The sequence below is a fragment of the Silene latifolia genome, unplaced genomic scaffold (genome assembly GCF_048544455.1).
Source record: "Silene latifolia isolate original U9 population unplaced genomic scaffold, ASM4854445v1 scaffold_490, whole genome shotgun sequence".
NCBI classification, from domain to species: Eukaryota; Viridiplantae; Streptophyta; class Magnoliopsida; order Caryophyllales; family Caryophyllaceae; genus Silene; species Silene latifolia.
In genome coordinates this window covers 1-21,335 of record NW_027413404.1, presented here as the reverse complement: position 1 = coordinate 21,335, position 21,335 = coordinate 1, and the positions used below count along the sequence as shown (strand labels likewise).

Here is a 21,335-nt window from a genome sequence, read left to right as displayed (position 1 = left end):
GTGAATCTGTTTTCAAAATGATGTGCTCCGCCCCGGCAGCCCTAGCTAGCTCGACTCCGGTTATCACCGCCTCGTACTCGGATTCGTTGTTTGAGGCCGAGAAGGTAAATTTCAAGGCATACTCAAACTCGTCCCCGTTTGGGCTGATGATAAGGATGCCGGCTCCTGAGCTGTTTGCCATGGAGGACCCGTCGGTGTATACTTCCCATACACCGGGGTGTGATTCTTCTTGGTAAGTGCACTCGGCAAGGAAGTCTGTAAGTGCCTGCCCCTTTATCGAGGGCCTCGGCTTGTATTGAATGCCGAAGCCGGATAGCTCTACTGCCCATTTGATGAGCCTGCCGGATTGCTCAAATTTTTCCAATGCTTTCTCCAATGGTTGGTCGGTTAAGACCGTCACGGGATGTGCGTCGAAGTAGGGTTTCGCTTTCCTTGCGGCAACGACGACAAAGAAAGGCCGCTTTTTCAATCAATGCGGGTAATTTCTTTCGGCGGGCAACAACGTGTGGTGACAAAGTAGATTGGGTGTTGCTTTGTTTGTCTTCTTCCCGATGATCACGGGCACGACCGTGGCCGAGGTAATCGCTATGTACGATATAGCGTCTCCCCCGGATCGGCCGGACGGGGTTGGGAGAGTCTGAAGATAAGCTTTCAGTTGCTTGAAAGCTATGCTCTGTTCCTCCCCCCAGCTGAAGTCTTTATTCCCCTTCAACACTTTGAAGAATGGGGTGCTTTTGTCGGCTGACCGAGAGATAAAACGGGCTAGAGCCGCCATCCTCCCGGTCAACATCATAACCTCTTTTCGATTCCTCGGCTCCGGCAGGTCCAGGATTGCTTGGACTTTCTCTGGATTGGCATCAATTCCCCTGGCGCTGACGAGTACGCCGAGGAATTTACCTGCCCGGACACCGAAGTTGCATTTCATTGGGTTAAGTTTCATCTTGTATTTCCTTAGTGAACAAAATGTCTCGTGTAAATCGGCCAAGTGCTCGCTGTCAGACTTGCTTTTTACAATAGCGTCGTCGACGTAAGCCTCGATGTTTCGCCTTTTTTTATTCTGGAACACTTTGTCCACCAGCCTAGTGTAAGTTGCGCCAGCGTTCTTCAAGCCGAACGACATCATTTTATACATGTATGTGCCGTTACTGGTGATGAATGCGCATTTAGGCATGTCTTCCTCGGCCATGAATACCTGATGATATCCTGAGAAGGCGTCCGGCGAGCTCGATAGTGTAGCTCGCCGTGGCGTCAATTAAACTATCTATTCGAGGCAAGGGATAGCAATCTTTGGGGCACGCTTTATTAAGATTGGTAAAATCTACACACATCCTCCACGCCCCCGATGACTTCCTCACCATTACAACATTAGCTAACCGCTCAGGATAAGTACAAGGCATGATAAAGCCCGCCGCTAGTAATTTATCTACCTCGGCTTTGATGGCCTCATCCTTCTCGGCTGAGGAGTTCCTCATATTCTGCTTGACTGGGCGAGCGGTGGAGAGCACGTTCAGCTTGTGAACAATTACCTCCCAGCTCACGCCTGGCATCTCGGCCGCTGAGTAGGCGAAGACGTATTTGTTCTTCTTCAGCAGGTCTAGGAGAGCGGCCCTGAATTTTGGCTCCAGGTTGACACCGATAGTTACGGTGTGCCCTGGGTCAATTTCCACCTCTTCAGTCTCGGCTCCTTCGATCATGCCGACAGTTGCATCCATGAGGTCGCCCTCCTGTTGTAAGGATGGGCTCTTTCCCTTCTCGGACTTTTTCACCACTTTGAGGGATTGCATGTTGCACCCTCTGGCGGATATCTGGATGTTGACTACCTCGTCCTTTTCGTCCTTTGAGACGAGCTTATGCGCTTCCCCCCGGTCTGAGACATACATTAGCGTCAGGGCCCGTATGGACATCACTGCGTCGACCTCGCTCAGAGTGACTCGGCCTATGAGAACGTTGTAGGCGGACGAGCCGTCAATGACCACGAACTCAGCTAGGACATTCTTAGCCGCATTCCCCTCGCCGAACATCACTGGCAGTCTGATTGACCCCAGGGGTACCAGGCCGGCCCCGGAAAAACTGTACAAAGGATTGGTGCAGGGGCTCAAGTCCTCAACCTTCAAACCGAGGTTGAGAAAGCACTCTCTGAACATGATGTTCGTGTAGGCGCCTGTGTCAATCAGGTACCTCTTGACCAGGTGATTGGCTATGTCCAAGTGGACTACAAGTGGGTCGCTGTGAGGGGCGATGACTCCCTCGTAGTCCTTCTTTCCAATAGTCATATCGGGGATGTTGGAAGCGGGGATCGCTGTTTTGGGCACAAAGTTGATGGCCCGATACGGCTCGTTCGGTGCCAGTGCCCATGAGCGGACCCACCGTTCTCGTTGCCCCCGATGACAACATGGATTACTCCTATCCGTTCAAAGACGGATTTCTTATTTGAGCCGCCGGCGTCAGTCTTTTGGCCTTTGGCGACATATTTGCCGAGGCTCCCCTTCCGGATCAGCTCTTCAATGGCATTCTTCAGATGCCGGCAGTTGTCAGTTAAGTGACCGGTGTGGCTGTGGTACTCACAGTACTGGCTCGTGTCACCGTCCCCTCTCGGCCTGGGAGGCCTTTCCCACTTCTGACCCTCGTTCTTGCTCAGGGCGAAGACCTCGGCGGCAGATACGACCAGGGGGGTGTGATCATTGTACCGCTTTTGGTAGTACGATCCCGAACTCCCCCCGGCGCCCGCCGAGCTCTGTTTCCTGGCGGACCTGTCAGACCGTGACCTATTATTGTCACGGCGTCTTTCATCCGGGTTGTCCTCCCGGCGGCTCTTACTCTCTGAGTGCCCGGCCTCGCTGGGGCCTACCCAGGTTTTGTGGTAGTCCTCCACCTTTATGGCTTGGTCGGCCATCTTCCTGGCGGAGTCTAAGTTCAGGCCTCCGCACTTGATGAGCTCGTTTTTTAAGTCCCCTCTTGGGAGGCCTTTCATCGCGCGAAGGCGCCACTCATTTGCTCACTCACGAATCTGCTGAACCTTGGCGTCGAACCTCTTCACATAACTTCGGAGAGACTCGCCTCCCTCCCGTTTGATAGTCGGAGATCTCGATGTCTCGACGGCCCTCCTCTTATTGCAAGAATACTGGGCCAAAAATATGTCCCTTAGGTCGCCATAACAGTATATCGACCCATTGGGCAGCCCCTTGTACCAGCTTTGTGCCATCCCATGCAGGGTCGTTGGGAAGACACGGCACCAAACCTCATCAGGCTGCTCCCATACCGACATGTAAGACTCGAAAGCCTCGGCATGGTCGGTTGGGTCGCTTTCTCCTTTGTATGATATGGGTGGCAACTTTAGCTTAGTCGGCACCGGGACCTCTAAGACGTAGGGGTTGAGGGGCTGTCTGACCACGTGTCGAATGACACGCGGCGATCGGCTCCTCGCATCCCTAGTCCGGCTCCTCTCCCCGTGGCGGGGAAGGGCTTCTTCTCCGACTCGGTGAGTCGGGCTTCTTCTCCGACTCGGTGAGTCGGACTCCTTCTTCGACTCGGTGAGTCGGACTTCTTTCACTCCTCAGGGGCGGGCCTCGTCGGTCTGCGGCGACGCTGTCCTCCCGCGAGTGCGGGAAGGACTTAGGTCTACCACTAGCACTCTGGGCTCCCCCGGCGTCTTGACAGGGTCAACTTCCCCCAGTGCTCCGTTCAAGTTTCTCGGAGTCACATTTTGGGCCCTGGTCTCCTGTACGGGTGCCGCCGCTCTTGTCGGTGTGACAGTGTGAGTCGGCGTGCTACCAATTAGGTCCAGGAGTAGCTTTAGTTTAGCTGCATCAACCACATGTCCCATGATGGTGACTTGGTCGGCGGGCAGCGGTGTATCTGGTATTATTGGCATCCCGTACTCCGGTTGAGTTACTCGGCCGGTGGGGGTTGCACAACCCCGCACTGTGGACGGTATCATCTTGGCGAATCGGTTTCGTCAGTCACAAATACTTCTTGTTGTTTCGACATCTTCTTAGCTTTTTGGGTGGGTTTTTGTTTTGTGTTTTTTTTTTTGCTTGGGAATGAATGTGACTAGCTTCTAGTATCTTTCCCCACAGACGGCGCCAATTGTTCCGGGTGTAATTCCAGAGCAGTTATTTGTTACCACACGCGCTTGTAGAATGACGTCTTTGATTGAATCCTCCTTTCGGTCTCCTGAAACAATGAACAAACTGAGGGCTCGGCTTTGCACCGAGCGAACTCACTCCGACGCTCAAGTCAGTAAACTTAAAAGGATTAAGTTATGTGTTACTTGGCGAAGTATGTATTGTAGAGAGATAAGGAAGATATTACCAGATTATGAGGTGTTTAGGTTATTTTTTCGGATCCTTTCCTCAATGAGGGTTGAGGAGTATTTATAGAATTTCACCTTTTGTCACGTAGTGGCCAAGTGGCTAGCAGGTGGAAAGACTGATCTACCCTCGGCCGAGGGACCCATGGCAGGCCGGCGGGCCCTGTTGACTCGCCGCCGAGGGGTCTTGGATATGAGTTCGCGGATATGTGCCCCGGCTGGCTAGTTGCCCCAGCCGAGACCCAAGAGACAAGCCGACGGGCTGCGTCGGTTAGGCTGTCTAAGTCGTTGACTTGCTTGTGGATATCTTTGACCTTGCTCAATATGTTGACTCCGGTGGCCAGCGTGCGAATATGCCCCATCATATATATATATATATATATATATATATATATATATATATATATAGAGAAAAATCGTACGAACATAGTATAACATTTTCTCATTATTAATCGGGTTGGATGTCGAACTGGGTGCGAAAAAGATAGTGTATTTCCGACAATGTTATTTGTTCCATATTGAAAAATAATGTAGGTGTTGTTAATATATAATGTATAAATAGTCGAATTGTCTCACTTAGGAAAATTACTATAAAGTGGGGTGAACCTATGGTTATAAATAGGAGTCATCTTTGGAATTTAAATATCAACCAAAATATTTTTGAGTCTCTTAAGTATTGTCTTATTAGAGTTTCTATTAGCATCTCTTTAATAGAAAAATTTATTTATTATTTATTTTTCTCGCATAATCAATAAACGGTAGACGTGTATGTATTTATCATTTATTCTCTTTGAAAGAGATATTTTAATCATACGTAAACAAATGATTAGATATAAACATTAAAGTTTTATAACATTTTTTTCATTATAACCAAGTTAATCAACCCGTTGCAACGCACGGGCTTTCAACCTAGTTCTTTTAGTAAATAGGGGATTTACTCCGTGAGTATTTATTTAGTTAATCAAGCTAATTCGCTATCATAGATTGTGGCCCTTTGAAAAATAAGATTTATATTATACTCGGATATATAAAGTGTGTATTAATGTAATACTATAACAATGATTAAAATAATTTATCAAATAAGAGGTAAATACCCAATTTTTTAGTAGAAAAATTTAATACTTTACATATCATAAAGAATGAAAGTATCCATCTACCTATCAGACGTTTAGTTTGATTTATGATCGATGAAAAAACTATATATTCAACTCTTATGTACCTATACTAAAATTATAGCTTAAACAACAGAAAAATATAAAACTTGAGTTAAAAACTTAACATTTATTTCATTTCCTATGAGATTACATACATGAAACGATAGGGGGGAAAACATAATGATAAAGTGTACCGAGTACTACTATACTATAGAGTAATATTGTAACACTAGTAACTAATACGAAGCAAGTAATAACTACTCCGATAAGAAAAAAAAACAAAGAAAATAAAAATTGTAGCAAATATCTTAACCTTAAAACGGATATATCCATCTCAACCTTAAGACGGTTAAGTATCACAATTCAAACATAAGGAAAAAAACAGAATGTATAGAAATTAGCAAGATGTTTGTCTCATCTATACAAATGGGGTGTTATTTAATCCGTTTTGTTCTTAAGACGGATATAGATGACCGGTTCATCACTTACTGAACACAAATTAGTAAATAAACAAATACTGAAAATTGAAAAAGAAAATGAAGTTCTTCACAGCCGTCCTCAACCATCTCTAATAATGGACACATAAACTCACACCACTTGCATATCACTTCTTCTATTCTCTTGCATTTTAATTTTCAAAATTTCTTCCGATGATCAAATTATAAGCTGGATGATAGCACTCTCTCTTTCTCTAATTTTTCATTCCAGAAATAGGAATCGATTCATTATAACTTCCCTAAATCTGGGTGATGTAATTTCTCTTTCTCCGATTTAACTTCTCGAAAGCTGGTTATAGCTACATCCGATTAGATTGTCATTGACGACGAGTATAAGCAAAAGCAAGTCCTAGCGAGTATCAACTATGGTGCATGGTCGTTGCTCGATTCATCGCTCCTAATTCGAATGAATATAGTAATACTTTGTACGGAGTATTTATTGACCTATAATTTTTTTTTTTTTGGTACATAAGAGGGCTAAAACCCGAAACTAAGGAATAAAACGAGGGGTAGTAACCCCTAACAAGTCCTCGCGGAGAATAGTTCTAAGGACTTCCGGAGGTTCTTCGAGGAAGGTAACTTCAGTAAGAGCATTAACACCTTGATTAGCGAGCCAGTCACTTGCCCGATTAGCTTCCCTAAACACGTGTTCTATATGAACTTGCCATCCTGGTAGGCGGATAAGTTCCTTGCAGCGGGCCACTAGTGGCCGAATACTATTGCTTACGAGCTGATCTTTAAGGACCAAATCAACGCAGATTACATTATCCATATGAACAAGAAGCTTGACGACTTGATAAGTTCTCGCTCTTTCTAGTCCTGCGAGTAAAGCTAGCATTTCTGCTCTCATTGAAGTGCAATGCCCGCCTGAGAAGAGATAGGCTGAGATAAAGTTACCTGTATCGTCTCGAAAGATACCTCCACAACCAGCTGGACCCGATTTCCTTTTGAGGCCCCATCGGTATTGAGAAGGCACCAATTGTGAGGAGGAGGATGCCACCGAATGAGCACTTCTCTGCGTCGAGTACCCGGTGTGGGGAATTGACCTATAATTAGTATACTCCTTTTATACAGAGTATAAAAAATTGAAAATGACATTTCAAGTACTCCAAAATGTAAATACATAATCCGTCATTTTAACTAAAGACTCTTGTACAACAGTAGTACATTTCCTAAATTTAATTTTAAATGGTGTTACACTCCTACTCTAGTTTTATATTTTCAAATTTGAATTATTGACATACATGTTTCTAAGCAAACTATTACAAATTCAACTACTGCGTATAAGTATACTTTTTTTTATGAGTTTTAACAATGATTGTAAAAACATTGAGATACATGTATCTAAGTGAATTATTTTTTTTTGGTAGAAAGTAAGAAATTTCATTAATACGGTGAAGCCCAAATACATATTTTCTCAACCATACAACATATTTGCGAATTGGATTTACCAATTCTAAGCGAATTATTAAAAATTATAAAAAATTAAACTTTGTACCTACACATACTGTGCTAGCCTATGTGTAGTTGAACTTCTTTTGTGACTAATTTCAGTTTTACTTGTATTGTTATATTCTTATCCATCCCACTTAGTAAAATGGTAATGCTAAAGAGAAAATATACTCTACCACTCATTAAGCGAGAATATGAAATTTGAAAAGCTTGACTCTTGTTAACTATTTTTGGAGTGATAAATTACATATCTAAGTGACATAATGATCACCCTAAAATTAGAAAACACTCTCTAATATGAAATTTATTATCTTTTCATTAATTCGTAAATATTTTTTATCTGTTTTAAATTTAAGAAAAAATATCTATCTTAATTAACAATGAAAGAAAAGTATCTTCTTTCAGACGGTCATTTCCGTCTTAAGCCTTCAAGTGTCTCCTCCATGGTCATGACTCATGTATCCATCCATCTTGAAAATGAAGGAAAGCAAGGTAAATGAGTGAGACAAAAAAACCACCCACTTTACTCTCCTCTAGTCTCCCTTACTAATCCTCACCTCTCTCTCTCTCTATAATCTCTCAAAATTAGTAAAATGAAAAACAAGCCATCTCAAGAAAATACCAACCAAACATACACAAATCCAAGCATTACCCTTCTTTTCTTCCATTTCCATAAATAAACAACAATCCACACTAAAACTAGCCGTTTCTACTTAACTATAGTTAACACCTTAACCCCACTTAACCACTTCCTCCACCACCACCTTCTTCGCCCCCTTTTCCTCCTTCACCTACCGGATTATGTCCATTTTTTCTGTCACATTCTTGTGGGGTTTCATTTTTTTATTATTATAATTATAATAAATATTAAATTTTCATTTATTATTTTGGTCCAAAATTTCATCTTTTTTATTTGGACTGTCAGATCTCTTGATAATCTTTTCTTAGGTACTTTGGAATCTCTTCTTTTTCCTGCTTTTTTTGGGGTAAAGATTTCAGCTTTTTTGTTTGATTGTTTGTTACTTTGCTTAAAATTATTGTACTTTAATGCATTTTACCACGACTTTTATGTTCTATCAATCATATGGGTATCAAAGTTTTGATCTTTTGGTGTTGATTGCATGGAAATTGAGCTTAGATAATTGGTTTTTTTTTTTGGATAATTGTATTGAAATGTGGGTTAATTATTGAATTCATAATTAATTAATTAATTAATTATACATATTTTTTTTTTTGGGTTTTTTTAGCTTTAAGATTTGTTCTATGTAGTGATTATTATGGTGATTTTGATGTAAAATTTTGATTAAGCTGAAAATATTGTTAAAATGGTCCATGACATTTATTTTTTTGAATGATTTGTGAATTATTTTGTTGGAAAGATTCAACCTTGGGGCTATGAAGAAATGCACATGATTAGTTAAGCTAACTACTGTATTAAGTTGATTAATTGCACTGTTTGTGCTTGATTGTGGTTGTTGCCTTGTTGGGTAGGATTAATAATTTTTTTAAAAAGAAATATATTATTAGTTTATGTTTAGTTTTCTTTATTATTATTTTGGTGGGTTGATGGGTTTCCTTGAGATTTACGCTGGAAGTTAGATTTCTGTTTAGCTATATGATTGTGAAGTTTCATATGGGTATGTGCTATGATTCACTGTAAAACATCAGTATAATTGACTAACACTGCTCTTTATATTACTCCGTCCATCTTAATCATTGTTTAGTTTTTTATTCTCCGTAAAGGGTATTTTAATCAAAGGTAAACAAATGAATGAGACGGAAGGAGGGAGTACTTAATTTTTATTGATTGTTGGGACTAACCAATGTTTGTTGTAGCTATATGTGATTTCTCTCTCACTATTTACTGATAACCTTTTTCTCCTGTGTCACTTATCATAGCACTGCAAGTCCCTTTTTTGTCTGATTAGCTTTTGCCCCTTTCGGTAATCTATCCTTTAGCTCTTGTTTGGAGATGTTTTGGGTTTTGAAACTGAGTAGTCCTTGTTATACTGTTGAGGATGTTTGCATAGGATGTTTAGTTAAATTCAGTTTCTCAATTTTAGAACAAAAGTCTAGTAGCTCATTTATCTCATCTACATTCCTCTGGAGGGTACGAATTTATCATGTACATGTATGTGCGAATTTTGTGTGTTCTGATGATGAGGTCCTAAGGTTGCGTTGACACTCGCTCTATCTATGTTTAGAATTTTTTTTGTTTAAAATCTCAATGGTTGTGTTTTTCATTAGACTTATAGGATAGGTTATCGGGAAACAGCTTCGCCTCTTTCTGTTTTTAACACATAAGAAAGGTTGTGGATATCTAACTCTCCCTTACCCTGCAATAGGTGGGAGCCTTTGAGGCACAAGGGTATTGTTGTTGTCGTTGTTGTTTGTTGTGCTGTCATGTTATCCCCCTTTTTTTCTTCTTGTGATTGAGATGTTGGCTGTGAAATACGTCCGTGCATTCTCTACCTTGTTGGTCTTTTTAAGTTATTGTTCATTAATGCTGAAGGTAATTGTAGCAGGTGCCCAAATGAATGGAATGCATCTGAATGGTAAAGTGCATGGTTCAGAGAAGGCTGTTCCAGGATGTCTTGGAAGAATGGTCAACCTTTTCGACCTAACTTCAGGCGTATCTGGAAATCGGTTACTCACTGACAAGCCCCATAATGATGGTAATTTCTTTTCTTGAAACTGACAGTTGTCATTTTTGAACCATTTTAAACTGACCTTAGACGTGCAATATTGTCAAGATCACGTCTTGTTTGAGATTCTGCGCAGTTCTGTATTAGTATTCATGGAATATACCTGATGGTTCTTTTGCAACAAGTGATTGATTATTGTTCTCGTCTTCTCGATTAACTCACACGTGGTTGGTTTCATGATACCACTATACCAGCGTCAAAAACTTGAAAAGTAATAATGAGCTCATAATTTCAGAAGTAGTTTGGCGTAACTGTCTCTACTCTTTGTTCTTCTTTCAAATCACATGACTCGCTTTGATGATTACATTATCACCTATTCACCTTAGATAGCGTCTAAAAAATTATCACCTTTACTTTGTTCATTTTTCCTCTCGATAGACTTTGATTTTTATACTGTTAATGTACAGTGTGCGTCACAGTTATTAAAGATCCCTCTTCTGAGATACTCCCTCCATGGGCTCCATACCAATTATTTGTTATGTTTGTAGTCTTTTTAAATCTCTCTTTCGTGCTCCTTGAGCCTGTGTTAAGGGACAAAAAGATTATGAGGCTAGGGACCGCTGACAAACAGCTGACTGAACTGCAGGCTCCCTATCGAGAAGTCGATCCGATGTCTCTAGGATGTCCAGGATTGCTGGAGATGAGATGGAAGACAAAGTGGTAATTATAAGATAATATTTTAACTTGGGTTAAGCTGGATTGAAGCAGGTTACATGAGTAATATGCTCACTCCATCCCATTTATGTTGTCACCTGTTTCACTTTTATGACATTGACTTTCATAGATATTCTTTAAAAATATACATTAGGTAGAACTTTTTAAATGTGATCATTTGATAAATCAAACATAACAAATTTTACATAAACTCTACATATGTATGTGTAGAAGCTAGTGGTCAAATTTCTACATCAGTAGTTTCAGTACCACAAAATTTAAAGGGGAACGATAAATTTGGGATGGAGGTTGTATGGTATCTACCTATGTCTACTTTGACTTTGCTTCACCTTTGGTTACAGATGGTTTCTGAATTAAAGAGGTCTTCGTCGAACACAAAATCTTATGGAACTCCTGTAAAGATGCTTATAGCTCAAGAGATGTCAAAAGATTTGGAATTAAGACATAACACTCCCAATGTGGTAGCAAAGTTGATGGGTCTTGATGCTCTTCCTAAACAGCAGCCTGATACAGCTACTCAGAGAACTCCTAAATCCCATGCCCGGAAATGCCATTCCGAGATACCAGTTGGATATTGGCAGGAAGAAGATGGTTATTATGCTGATAAAGTTAACAGTGATCTTCATCCTCACCAAGTGCAAAATGAATGTAAGGATATACATGAGATTTTGCAGCAATCTCAAAGAACTTATTGTCAAAGAGATAAATCACCACAAAAGGGACGGTCTAATGAAAAAGTCAATGACAAAAGGTTGACTCTTATCCGTCAAAAGTTTGTGGAAGCAAAACGGCTTGCAACAGATGAAAAGCTACGGCAGACCAAGGAGTTTCAAGATGCTCTGGATGTCTTGAGTTCTAATGGAGACTTATTTCTCAAAGTTCTTCAAGAGCCAAATTCTTTGTTCTCCGAGCATCTCAATGGGGTTCAACCTATTCCTCTGTCTCCTGAGACTAAACGAATTACTGTTCTTAGACCTTCCAAACTGATGGCTGATGAGAAGCAAGTAAAGAAGTCGTTTCAGGTGAACCAGGTTAATTTATGGGAAAGCCACTCTAATGGGTTTTCGCCTACTTTATCCACCACTCAGCCCACCCGAATAGTAGTGTTGAAACCCGGCCCGGGCAAAGTTAATGGACCTAAAACGGCTCTTTCTTCAACCCCGTCCTCCCCACGAGTTCCTAAGAGTGAAAATTTCTTTGTAGAACCAGAAGACGAAGAGGCCCGAGAGGCACGAGAAGTAGCAAAAGAAATCACTCAGCAAATGCGTGAAAATCTGGCCGGTCATCGCAGAAATGAAACCTTACTTTCTTCGGTATTTTCCAATGGTTATACAGGCGATGAAAGTTCATTTGAAAAATCTGAAAATGAATTTGCAGTTGGTAATCTTAGTGATTCTGAGGTTTTGTCTCCAACATCAAGGCATTCTTGGGACTATGTCAACAGATTTGGGAGCCCATACTCTGTATCGTCTTTTAGTCGTGCATCTTTTTCACCAGAGTCGTCTGTTTGCCGAGAAGCCAAAAAGAGACTTTCTGAGAGATGGGCCATGATGGCATCAAATGGAAGCATTCAAGAGCAAAGGCCATTTAGAAGTAGCTCAAGTACACTCGGAGAAATGCTTGCACTTTCCGAGATTAAGAAGCCTGAGATATGTGAAGTAGAAGAATCTGACAATAAGGCTGAAAATCCAAGGGCATCAACGTCTTTTCTATATAACAACGTGGGTGTTGGGGAAAGCGGAGATGAATCTCCCAGGAATCTTTTAAGATCAAAATCTGTTCCCATTTCTTCTTCTGAAGCTTATCGAGATGGGCTTAGTGTTGAGGTTCCCAAGCCTTTGATATGTAAGGCAGATATCCCAAAAGATATATTGAAGACCAAAACACCTAAAACCTCATTTGCTGGAAAGGTTACAAGTTTATTTTTTTCTAAAAACAAAAAATGTAGAAAAGATAAGCCTGCCAGTTTACAATCGATTGATGAGTTCCAATCTGTAAGTGATGATACTCCAGGGTCCATAGCACCTCCTGGAAGGTTAAACAATGATCATTCTCATTCCGAAGCAGCGTTGTCTTCTTCTGAAATGCATAGTGGAACTATTTCGGTGGATAAAAGAGGTTTTCACCAGGTATTTCTGAATCCATAATAATGCATCTTGTATATCAAATGGTTTTTTGGCCATAAATTATGCATTCTGTGCATTCTTTGTGATGAACATTTTTACAATAAGCATTACTCGTAATTTCAGGGAGCATTATCGATGTCCCAGTCATGTACACCTGGAATTCAAGGGGAAAACCACGACCAACCCAGTCCAATCTCAGTCTTGGAACAATCATTTGAAGAGGAAGAAGGTGTGATACTCAACTGCTCTCGCAGTATTGACCCTCATGGTAAGTTCTATTTACTGACTTGTTCTTAGACCTGTTACATGGATTCTTTGGGTTTATTATGGACTTCGGGCTGCATCTGGACGGGTCAATGGCTGTGCGGGTAGGGTCAGTCGAGTGATTTCAGTCATGTTTATCAAGGTTATTGTATTTACTACGCACAAAAAATGTGTAGCTTCAAATTAGTCATTGCGGGCATTTTGGTTGGGGACAATTTTGCCAGGTCTACTTGTTGTCTCTGGACTTCCAACTCCATGTTATTGGTTATGTTTATGAGTCTAACTCCTGTCTTGTGCCGTACAGCTGGAAAGCCACTGTCTCTCGGCCTCAGCAAATCCAACTTGATAGATAAATCACCGCCAATAGGATCAATTGCACGGACACTGTCATGGGATGAATGCTGTACAGAGACAGCCACTAACTATCCCTTGAATTCGCCGTTCGTGTCCCCAGGGGCCGAGGATGACGAAGGTGAATGGCTGTACTTAGTTCAATCCCTTCTGACAATGGCAGGCCTTGATGACGAGGGACAATTGGGGTCTAACATGGCCCGATGGCACTCTCCCAAGAGCCCATTGGATCCGCTCTTAAGAGAGAAGTACATTGACCTTACAAGCAAAGAGCCCTTACACGAGGCAAAACGGAGGCAGTTGAGATCAACCCGGAAACTGTTATTCGACAGTGTCAACGCCGCACTGGTCGACATCATAGGTTTTGGAACCCCGTCAACCCAGCTAGCCTCGCCCTATCTTGCACCCCCTAACGGACTATTGGAAAGCGAACCCACATCATTGGCAGACAAGGTGTGGGCATGGATGAAAGAGTGGCTTTCAATCGATGGCGGGGACAGTAACAGCCTGGTAGAGAGGTGGGTGATGAAAGAAGTAGTAGGTCCTGGTTGGACCAATCAAATAAATATGGAAATCGATAATATAAGCAAGGAAATAGAAGGGAAGATGTTGGAAGAACTGGTAGAAGAGTCTGTTGTTGAATGGACAGGTAGAAGAGATTGTTGATGATAATAAAGCATGAATGAAACTTGTTTTGGTTTTGTCTCTAATGACACTCCCTAATTAATAATTAATGATTATTTGAAGCCGGTTTTTCGTGTGTAAGTACTAATAATTACCAAGTAAAAGTAGTAATTAAACATAGCTAATTATCTCTCTTTTTTGTTGCCTTGAAATTTTTTTTTTTTTTTTTTTTTGTTGCAAAAAAAAAGGTGTATTTATTCTTGATAGATTTGATTATCATCAATAATACAATCTTTTACTTGATTTTTATGATCAATAGAGAGAAGGGCATTGTGAAATGGTGATTATATTTGTTGTCTTGCTGTCTTTTTCAGGAATATTGTATAGCATGTGCATTGTTTGGCTGCATTTAATTTTTTTGCCCTCTTTTCTATTCTGTACCGTTATACATTCAAGAGTTTCATTTCAATTCTGTTTTTATGGGGGTAGGGGACCAATTCTCTGTATTTTTTGTGTGGGTAAGTTACAGTGTTCACCTTCGACAACAATAAGTAATCCTTTGCCACGGGTGCTATTCCAAGAGTAAACGGTTGTTCAAGAAGTCGGCTCTATCGAGCTCCTGACCTTATATGATAAAGAGGTGAGGTGTGCAATCACTACACCAAACCCACTTGACTATAAGTTCTAGTATTTATAACTACGTAGTTATTGATATTGACATTGTATGCTGGGTTTCGATTTAAATAAATTGTTCTGCCATAGATATTGTCAATACTGCCTCAGAATTCGATAGTGATGAGTTTCTAAGCTTGCTGGTAGTTGTAATTGGGCTTGAAAACTGAAATAAGTAGCATGCATCATAAATAGCAAGAGAATACTATGAAATGTGTTCCTGGTTGTTGTCTGTTGATGATGAATAGTCAATACACAAATAGCCAAGCTGGCTGATAAACTAATTAAGAGGGCTGGTACTTGGTACTTGGTACTTAGGTAGTCACAGTCTCACAGGCTATACAAAACTTGTTAATATCCAAATTGTTTTGGGACACCATCTGGCATCTGTACCAAAGAATTTTACTCCATATTTGATTATTATTATTATTAAAGGGATTCCTATTATTAATGGTGGTGTCATCTAATATCTTGAAGCCTCCCAAGTTTTTTCTTTTTAAGCTTCTTTGCCTAAAAATTAAATGGCTCAACACGGGAAATATCAAATATAGATGAGAGAAGCCAGCTCTAAATTGGAGCGGTCACAAGATGGCCCAAGCTCGCTTAAACTGATCTCAAGCTCTAGCTCTAGCCTGAGCAACTTCACAAAATCCAAGCCAAACCTAGGCTCAGTAAAGCTCGGGACCTTATTTGATCATTACATTATTATTATTATTATTATTATTATTATTATTATTATTATTATTATTTTATCATTACAATTATATCTTCAATTTTTTTTTTTTTTTTTTTGTATTTTAGAACTTATATATATATATGTCTAAATATGTTTATTCATAACTAATTTAGAATATTTTTCAATTAGGTACGTGATTTTATCATTACAATTATATCTTCAATTTTTTTTTTAGTATTTTAGAACTTATATATATGTCTAAATATGTTTATTCATAATTAGATTGAAAAATAAACAAAGAAAAATAATATAATGTTTTAGCAAATATTTACTAATACCATATTTTTTAGCTTAACTTCAAAAAAAGAATTTCCTTATCCTAAAAAGATCGGATAAATTTGAGCTTTGTTTTTATTTTTTTTCCCAAGCTCAATCTTCAACTTTCAAACTTGACGAGCTTCAAACTATGTTTTAGGCATAAATTCCTTTCGCCTAAAATAAGTTGGAAAAATAAACAAAGAAAAATAAAATAATGTTTAAGCTCTCAACGAAGATTTGTTTTTATTTACTTTCTTACACCTTTCAAACTAGGCTTTAAACCAAATTCCTGAAGTCATGAACATTTATTCATGTCAAAATGGTCTAAGACAAAAGATTGATGATGTCAAATCCTACATTTAAATAAACTACACACCTCCAAATTCCAAATCATAATATTATTGATCTTGACGTTTAAAAGAAATACAAAACACAAGCTAATTAAGTCAAAGATGAATGTTTTTTGTTATTGATAAATGAGAAGGACATTTGATGTAACTTTTGGGTTTTTTCTATGAAAGCTAAAACACTTTAAACACAAAAAACTAGAACTGTAGCTTGATGATTATTGATGAACAAGCAACAACATAAAGTCTTAATCACCCAAATTGTCAACCTTGTTTAGGCATATGCCCCTTCAAGTATTTTGGCCCTTGATTGTCCACTCATGCACTTAATTATTACTCTATGTACAACCGTCGACCACTCCCTCCGGCCAGTTGCATATATCGAACAAATGTATGAAATTCGGCCGAATGGAGGAAGTATATAACAACTTTTTATGCTAAATACGAGTACCTTGTTTGTAAAATGACTTTATTCTATAATTTCTATACTTTAATAATTCTACTCTACTCATTTATTTGAGATATGGATTTACAAAATGAGGCAAAGAATGATTAATAAAAGATTATCCAATAGTCATCTTGATTCTTGTCTGTGGTTGTATTTTAGACTTTTAGTTGACACTTAAATACACATAATACAAGCTAGTACGCGTACTGTATGTAATTAACAAAATCGATCTAAGATTCACATGATATAGTCAACAAAGGGGCTAGGAGGAGCACCCGTGCTTATTAGCGATATAAAATATCAGTTAAAATTTTTGTAGTTATTCTGTCGCATTATAACTACAGTATACCATGCAACATTTTCAGACAATGTTTTAATCCCAAAAATTTGTCTTTTCACTCGGCCAAGCGTATAGAACTACTGTTAAAACACCATTTTATGCGGTAATAAATACAAATTTTTCCAGACAAAACAAAATTACACAAAGAATGAAGAATAGGTTAGCTATACACACAAATGACTAGCTCTGAAAATGAAATCTAATCATTTCTCAGCTAGCAACAACAATACTTGATGATAATAAAAAAAAGCTGCTCGATTTGGTGTTAAGAACTAGGCTCTTGGACTTGATGATGCACTCGGACTTTGGCGTCCCGATGATTCATCTTTTAGCCCATACTGCGGCAAGACAGATATATCATAAAGTTAGGAAGTCAAAGAAGCCACTGCCTTGGATTATGCTCAAAAAAATTCGACTACATAGAAAGGATGCTTTCACTTATAGCGCAGTTCGAATTAACCTAAAACCTCTTAACATTTCTCAGCTAGCAAAAACAATACTATGGAGTTACTTCACAGTAAAAAATGGCGGAGGGAAAGGGGGACTGAATGTCTAATATCTTTTTACTACATGGTGTTTACAAGGACAGTTTCCGGACGGCCATAATGAAAAAAAATGTGTCCTGAATGAAAATTGGAAAGTAAAGTCATACAGTTGGAAACTAATGTCACGATATTTAAGAGTGCATGCTAATTAAATCGGTGACCATCTATAACACACCACAAGTTCGGAACTAATGTTTTCCGAAAATTGAACTTGATTATTTTGGGTTATGCTGTCATGGAAAAAGAACAGGGATGGAGTCTATGCGGGTGGAAGCCCCTCAAACCGAAACGAAGAAAAATGTCAGGAATGTTTCATTAATATTCCTATTTCGCAAGAGAGGGAGTGCTTATGCAGAGAAGGGTTCATTTTGGGGCAATAATAGGGGGCTGACCTTCATAAAAAAATTCAAGCAAAGTTATTTGTAACTTGAATGAGGCATATCAAATGTGTCCCCTGACTTCAAAATGACAGTACTAAATGCAGGTATGCAAGAAGACAAATAAGCCAAGTTTTCATGTCCTTTTGCTGAAGACAGTAGATAGAAATGTATGAAAAGCTAAAACACGACGGCATTGCCTTATGCTCTCTAGAGTTTCAACTTATCAGGTATAAGGAACTCTTACTGAACTCGATGAATTAAATTTCGAACGAGAAACATACACAATCACACACAGCATAAAAAATTCATATTTTAACATAAACCAATACCTTCTGCCTCATGCGTGTAGCAAAGAAGTCAGAGAGAGTTCCCCTGTTGTCACTCTTCGCTGGCAGTGCTGATTGATTTGGCTGTGAATTGAGCAGTGGTTCTCTAATCCTATCCTCACTAGCCACGTAGTCATTCTCAACATCAGTGTTTGCTCGAGTAGAGATCATGGCTCGAAGGACCAAAGAAAGTAGGAGTGACAATGCCTAATTAAACATAAAAAGCTTGAGTGTAGAATCGCATCAATGAAATAACAAATGATGACTACCTACAAAATTCAAGGATTATTTTCCCGAATTTTATAGGTGTGTATTTGGGGGGGAGGGGGTGTGTGGAGCAAGGGGCAATGAGGTTTAGCATTCACAAATAATCAAATACTCAGTATGTTAAATGTATTGTTTCACAAGTCTGCTCAGTGTAGAAGAAGTGAAGAACTGTGCAAGTCAAATAGAACTGTAAGAAGGCATCTGCGAGTAAGTTCAACGTGTGGTAACTGAGTTCAAAGCACAAGGCATGCTGTCAATTTCTCCCTCCGTCCCATTTATAGTGTCCCGATTTCCTCTAGGCCCATTTCTATATCTATTACTCTTTCCGTCTCTGTCATTTGTTTACCTTTTATATTCATTGTGAAGGGTATTTTACTCAAAGGTAAACAAATGACTGGGATGGAGGGAGTATAACAATCATAATGTGCTTATTATACTATTATCCCTAATTAAGTACTCTCTATGTCTCTTTATAAGGTGGTGTGGTATCTTTACATGTAAACTCTTTTACGTCAAGGAGTAATGATAATACTTCATCATTAAATCTTAAATATCTCATCTAGTCAAATGAGGACACGCTAAAGGGATGGAGAGAGTATAATTTATGGCTGGCTCGCAATCAAGAACAGCAAACTAGCAAAGGAGCACTATAATGGGTCATATTCTGATTAAAAAAAACTACATTAGACAAGCACCCCCAATCGTAAAATAATCTCATTTCGTACATTTTATGATCCATGAAAAATTAACTTTTCTCATTGTGGATAACCCAAATGCATGAACGCTTCACAAGAGAACTGGTAAAGGATAAATCTTCTTATTATAAGTTTCCATTAGAAGTAATATATAAAAGCAGTAATGTATGGATCTATATACCTGGAGACTAAGCAAAGTTATCCCAAGCCATTTGCATATATCAGCATACTTTTCAATGAAAGATTTAAGGTTATCGAGCTCCCCTGTTTGATCGAATGGAAGATCCTGTAAAGCATATCAATCGACACGAAAAATGGAATGCAATTATGCAAATATGACAATTGACCAAAACCAGTCTTATATTTCAGAAATGTCATAGGTAATTTGATTTGCATAAACTGACCTTTTCCCACTTTCGATCAATACCGATAAATGCCACCAAAGCTGCTTCTAGTAGAATAACAATAAGTTCAAGAAGAATGTACTGAAAGTTTTACAAGTCAAGGAAAAGGTAATTAATTACTAGAGAAATAGTGTTAAACTTTCGTCAAATAATTGCCTGAATAACTGAGACTTGAGAGCCTCACATGCCACAGCTAAAGGGCATCACCATTCTGAAGTCTGAACTACGAGATTTTTTTTCCAAAAGTAAAAAATTAGAGAAAATGGCAGCCTTCAGATAAACTTCGCAAGAAATAACCAGAAAGTTGTATGCATTTGGTCAAGGATACAAAGCAGAGGCAGCAGCCATTAATTGCTTCAGCTGCAATATGCCCAATGCAAGACATAAAGCATAACAAAAGACCAACCACCATTAGAAAGTATATGAACCTGCCACAATATAAAAATGACAAAATCAATTACATATGCTTTCCCCACTACCGAACACAGAATTACAAGTGAGCAAAGTGGAACTCGTATCATACACACCGTCAATCAAATCTAGGAGTTCAATTTACTACTCACATCACTGGATGCAACAACATTACGTGTTGAGGACACAACATTGTGTCGAAATAACACCAAGTTTAACTTTTTATCGTTTCCTTCACTTCGATTAACTCACACTCGTTATACCAACACTCATACCAAACTAAATGTACAGGTTAGTCTAAAAAGTAGAGACCATGTACATTATGAGAACAAAGGTCCTACGTAGTATACAACGGTGAGCGATCACAAATCTTCTACATTTCAGTCACACAGCTATATTACGCAATTACCCCGATAACAGATGACGGTAAAAATCATAGCATTTCAAATGAATCATACACTATAACTTTCAATTGCACAAAACTCTCATAAAAGTAACTACTCTAACTTCCAAAGTTATTCACACTTAAATCATACAATTGAGATGTTCGTCTCAAACGCTAGTGGAGCAAGGAGCGCTAGCAGGGACGGTCATCCCTCTACACAACGGAAAACAATAGTAATTTTCAGTCAAAATTTTCGCTTTTTTCCCACATTACCCTATGGCATTACTAATTCGCCGGTAAATTTTCTACCCACATTTCATCCCTCCTAATTTCAATAAAACCGTCTCATACAAAACTAACTATTACCATGGAGTGGGGAGCTCAGTTGAATAAAATTGAGAGAATAAACCCGAACCCATATCCGAATCCAATCCCGAAACAATCCCAACACCATCAAAACGACCAATACGTTTACCATCTTCAAACAATCTCAAATCAGCGTAACTGGGTACAGGATAACTAGGAGGAGGTGCCGGCAGTGGCGGCGGCGGTGACGGAACAATTGGGGCATCGGTTTGCCATTGATTTAGCAAATAAGCAGAGTAAATCACCGTCGAAATTCCCACAAAAAATTGGAAAAAGTTGAGAAATTTAAGATTGAATGCGAAGAATTGATGGCAACAATTGGTTCTCATTGTTAAATTAGGCGCAATTCCCAATCTTTTGTGTTCAAAATTGGGAGAGAATTGAAGGATAGGAAAACCCTAGCCCTAAAATTGCGGGAAAATTAGAGAATTAGGGTTTGATTGAGAGGGAAATTGGGAATTATTCCTTCGGAACCTTTTTTTTTTTTGGTGTACTTTATGCTTTTTCTTTTGATCGCCTTTTTTAGGGTCTTTTTTTTCCGTTGGGTTGTTTCTCATTTTTTGTGCCATATCAATAACTGTTTTTCAAATTTTGTTTG

General features: G+C 39.2%; 2 protein-coding genes across 7 annotated transcripts; one reads left to right on the top strand and one right to left on the bottom strand.

The window, feature by feature from the left end:
• Positions 1-7,875: 7,875 nt before the first annotated feature.
• Positions 7,876-14,349, top strand: LOC141639634 (uncharacterized). Of its 6 annotated transcripts, none has more exons than XM_074448706.1 (6): positions 7,876-8,360; positions 9,938-10,087; positions 10,704-10,777; positions 11,134-12,921; positions 13,042-13,186; positions 13,487-14,349. In XM_074448706.1, exons 2-6 carry the CDS (start codon positions 9,946-9,948, stop codon positions 14,197-14,199), a joined length of 2,862 nt encoding a protein of 953 aa, XP_074304807.1. In that variant the 5' UTR covers positions 7,876-8,360; positions 9,938-9,945; the 3' UTR covers positions 14,200-14,349. The 6 variants fall into 6 exon arrangements, with proteins under 6 accessions (XP_074304807.1, XP_074304809.1, XP_074304810.1 ...); XM_074448708.1 differs by having other exon boundaries at positions 7,878-8,360; positions 9,935-10,087; XM_074448709.1 differs by having other exon boundaries at positions 7,881-8,360; positions 9,925-10,087.
• A 2,627-nt stretch (positions 14,350-16,976) lies between these two features.
• Positions 16,977-21,234, bottom strand: LOC141639635 (tetraspanin-18-like). Its single transcript, XM_074448710.1, has 6 exons — positions 20,738-21,234; positions 19,904-20,003; positions 19,576-19,656; positions 19,353-19,457; positions 18,213-18,416; positions 16,977-17,296 (listed from the first exon to the last, which is right to left on the bottom strand). Exons 1-6 carry the CDS (start codon positions 21,064-21,066, stop codon positions 17,231-17,233), a joined length of 885 nt encoding a protein of 294 aa, XP_074304811.1. The 5' UTR covers positions 21,067-21,234; the 3' UTR covers positions 16,977-17,230.
• Positions 21,235-21,335: the final 101 nt, after the last annotated feature.

Excerpts from the sequence above, each read along its gene's own strand:
- LOC141639634 (XM_074448704.1), top strand. Across the intron at positions 12,922-13,041 it reads ATAAAAGAGGTTTTCACCAG|GGAGCATTATCGATGTCCCA; the intron begins GTATTTCTGAAT and ends TCGTAATTTCAG. Across the intron at positions 13,187-13,486 it reads TCGCAGTATTGACCCTCATG|CTGGAAAGCCACTGTCTCTC; the intron begins GTAAGTTCTATT and ends TGTGCCGTACAG.
- LOC141639635 (XM_074448710.1), bottom strand. The coding sequence starts at position 21,066 with ATGAGAACCAATTGTTGCCATCAATTCTTCGCATTCAATCTTAAATTT. Across the intron at positions 19,458-19,575 it reads TTGATCGAAAGTGGGAAAAG|GATCTTCCATTCGATCAAAC; the intron begins GTCAGTTTATGC and ends TATGCTTTACAG. Across the intron at positions 18,417-19,352 it reads TAACTTTGCTTAGTCTCCAG|GCATTGTCACTCCTACTTTC; the intron begins GTATATAGATCC and ends ATGTTTAATTAG.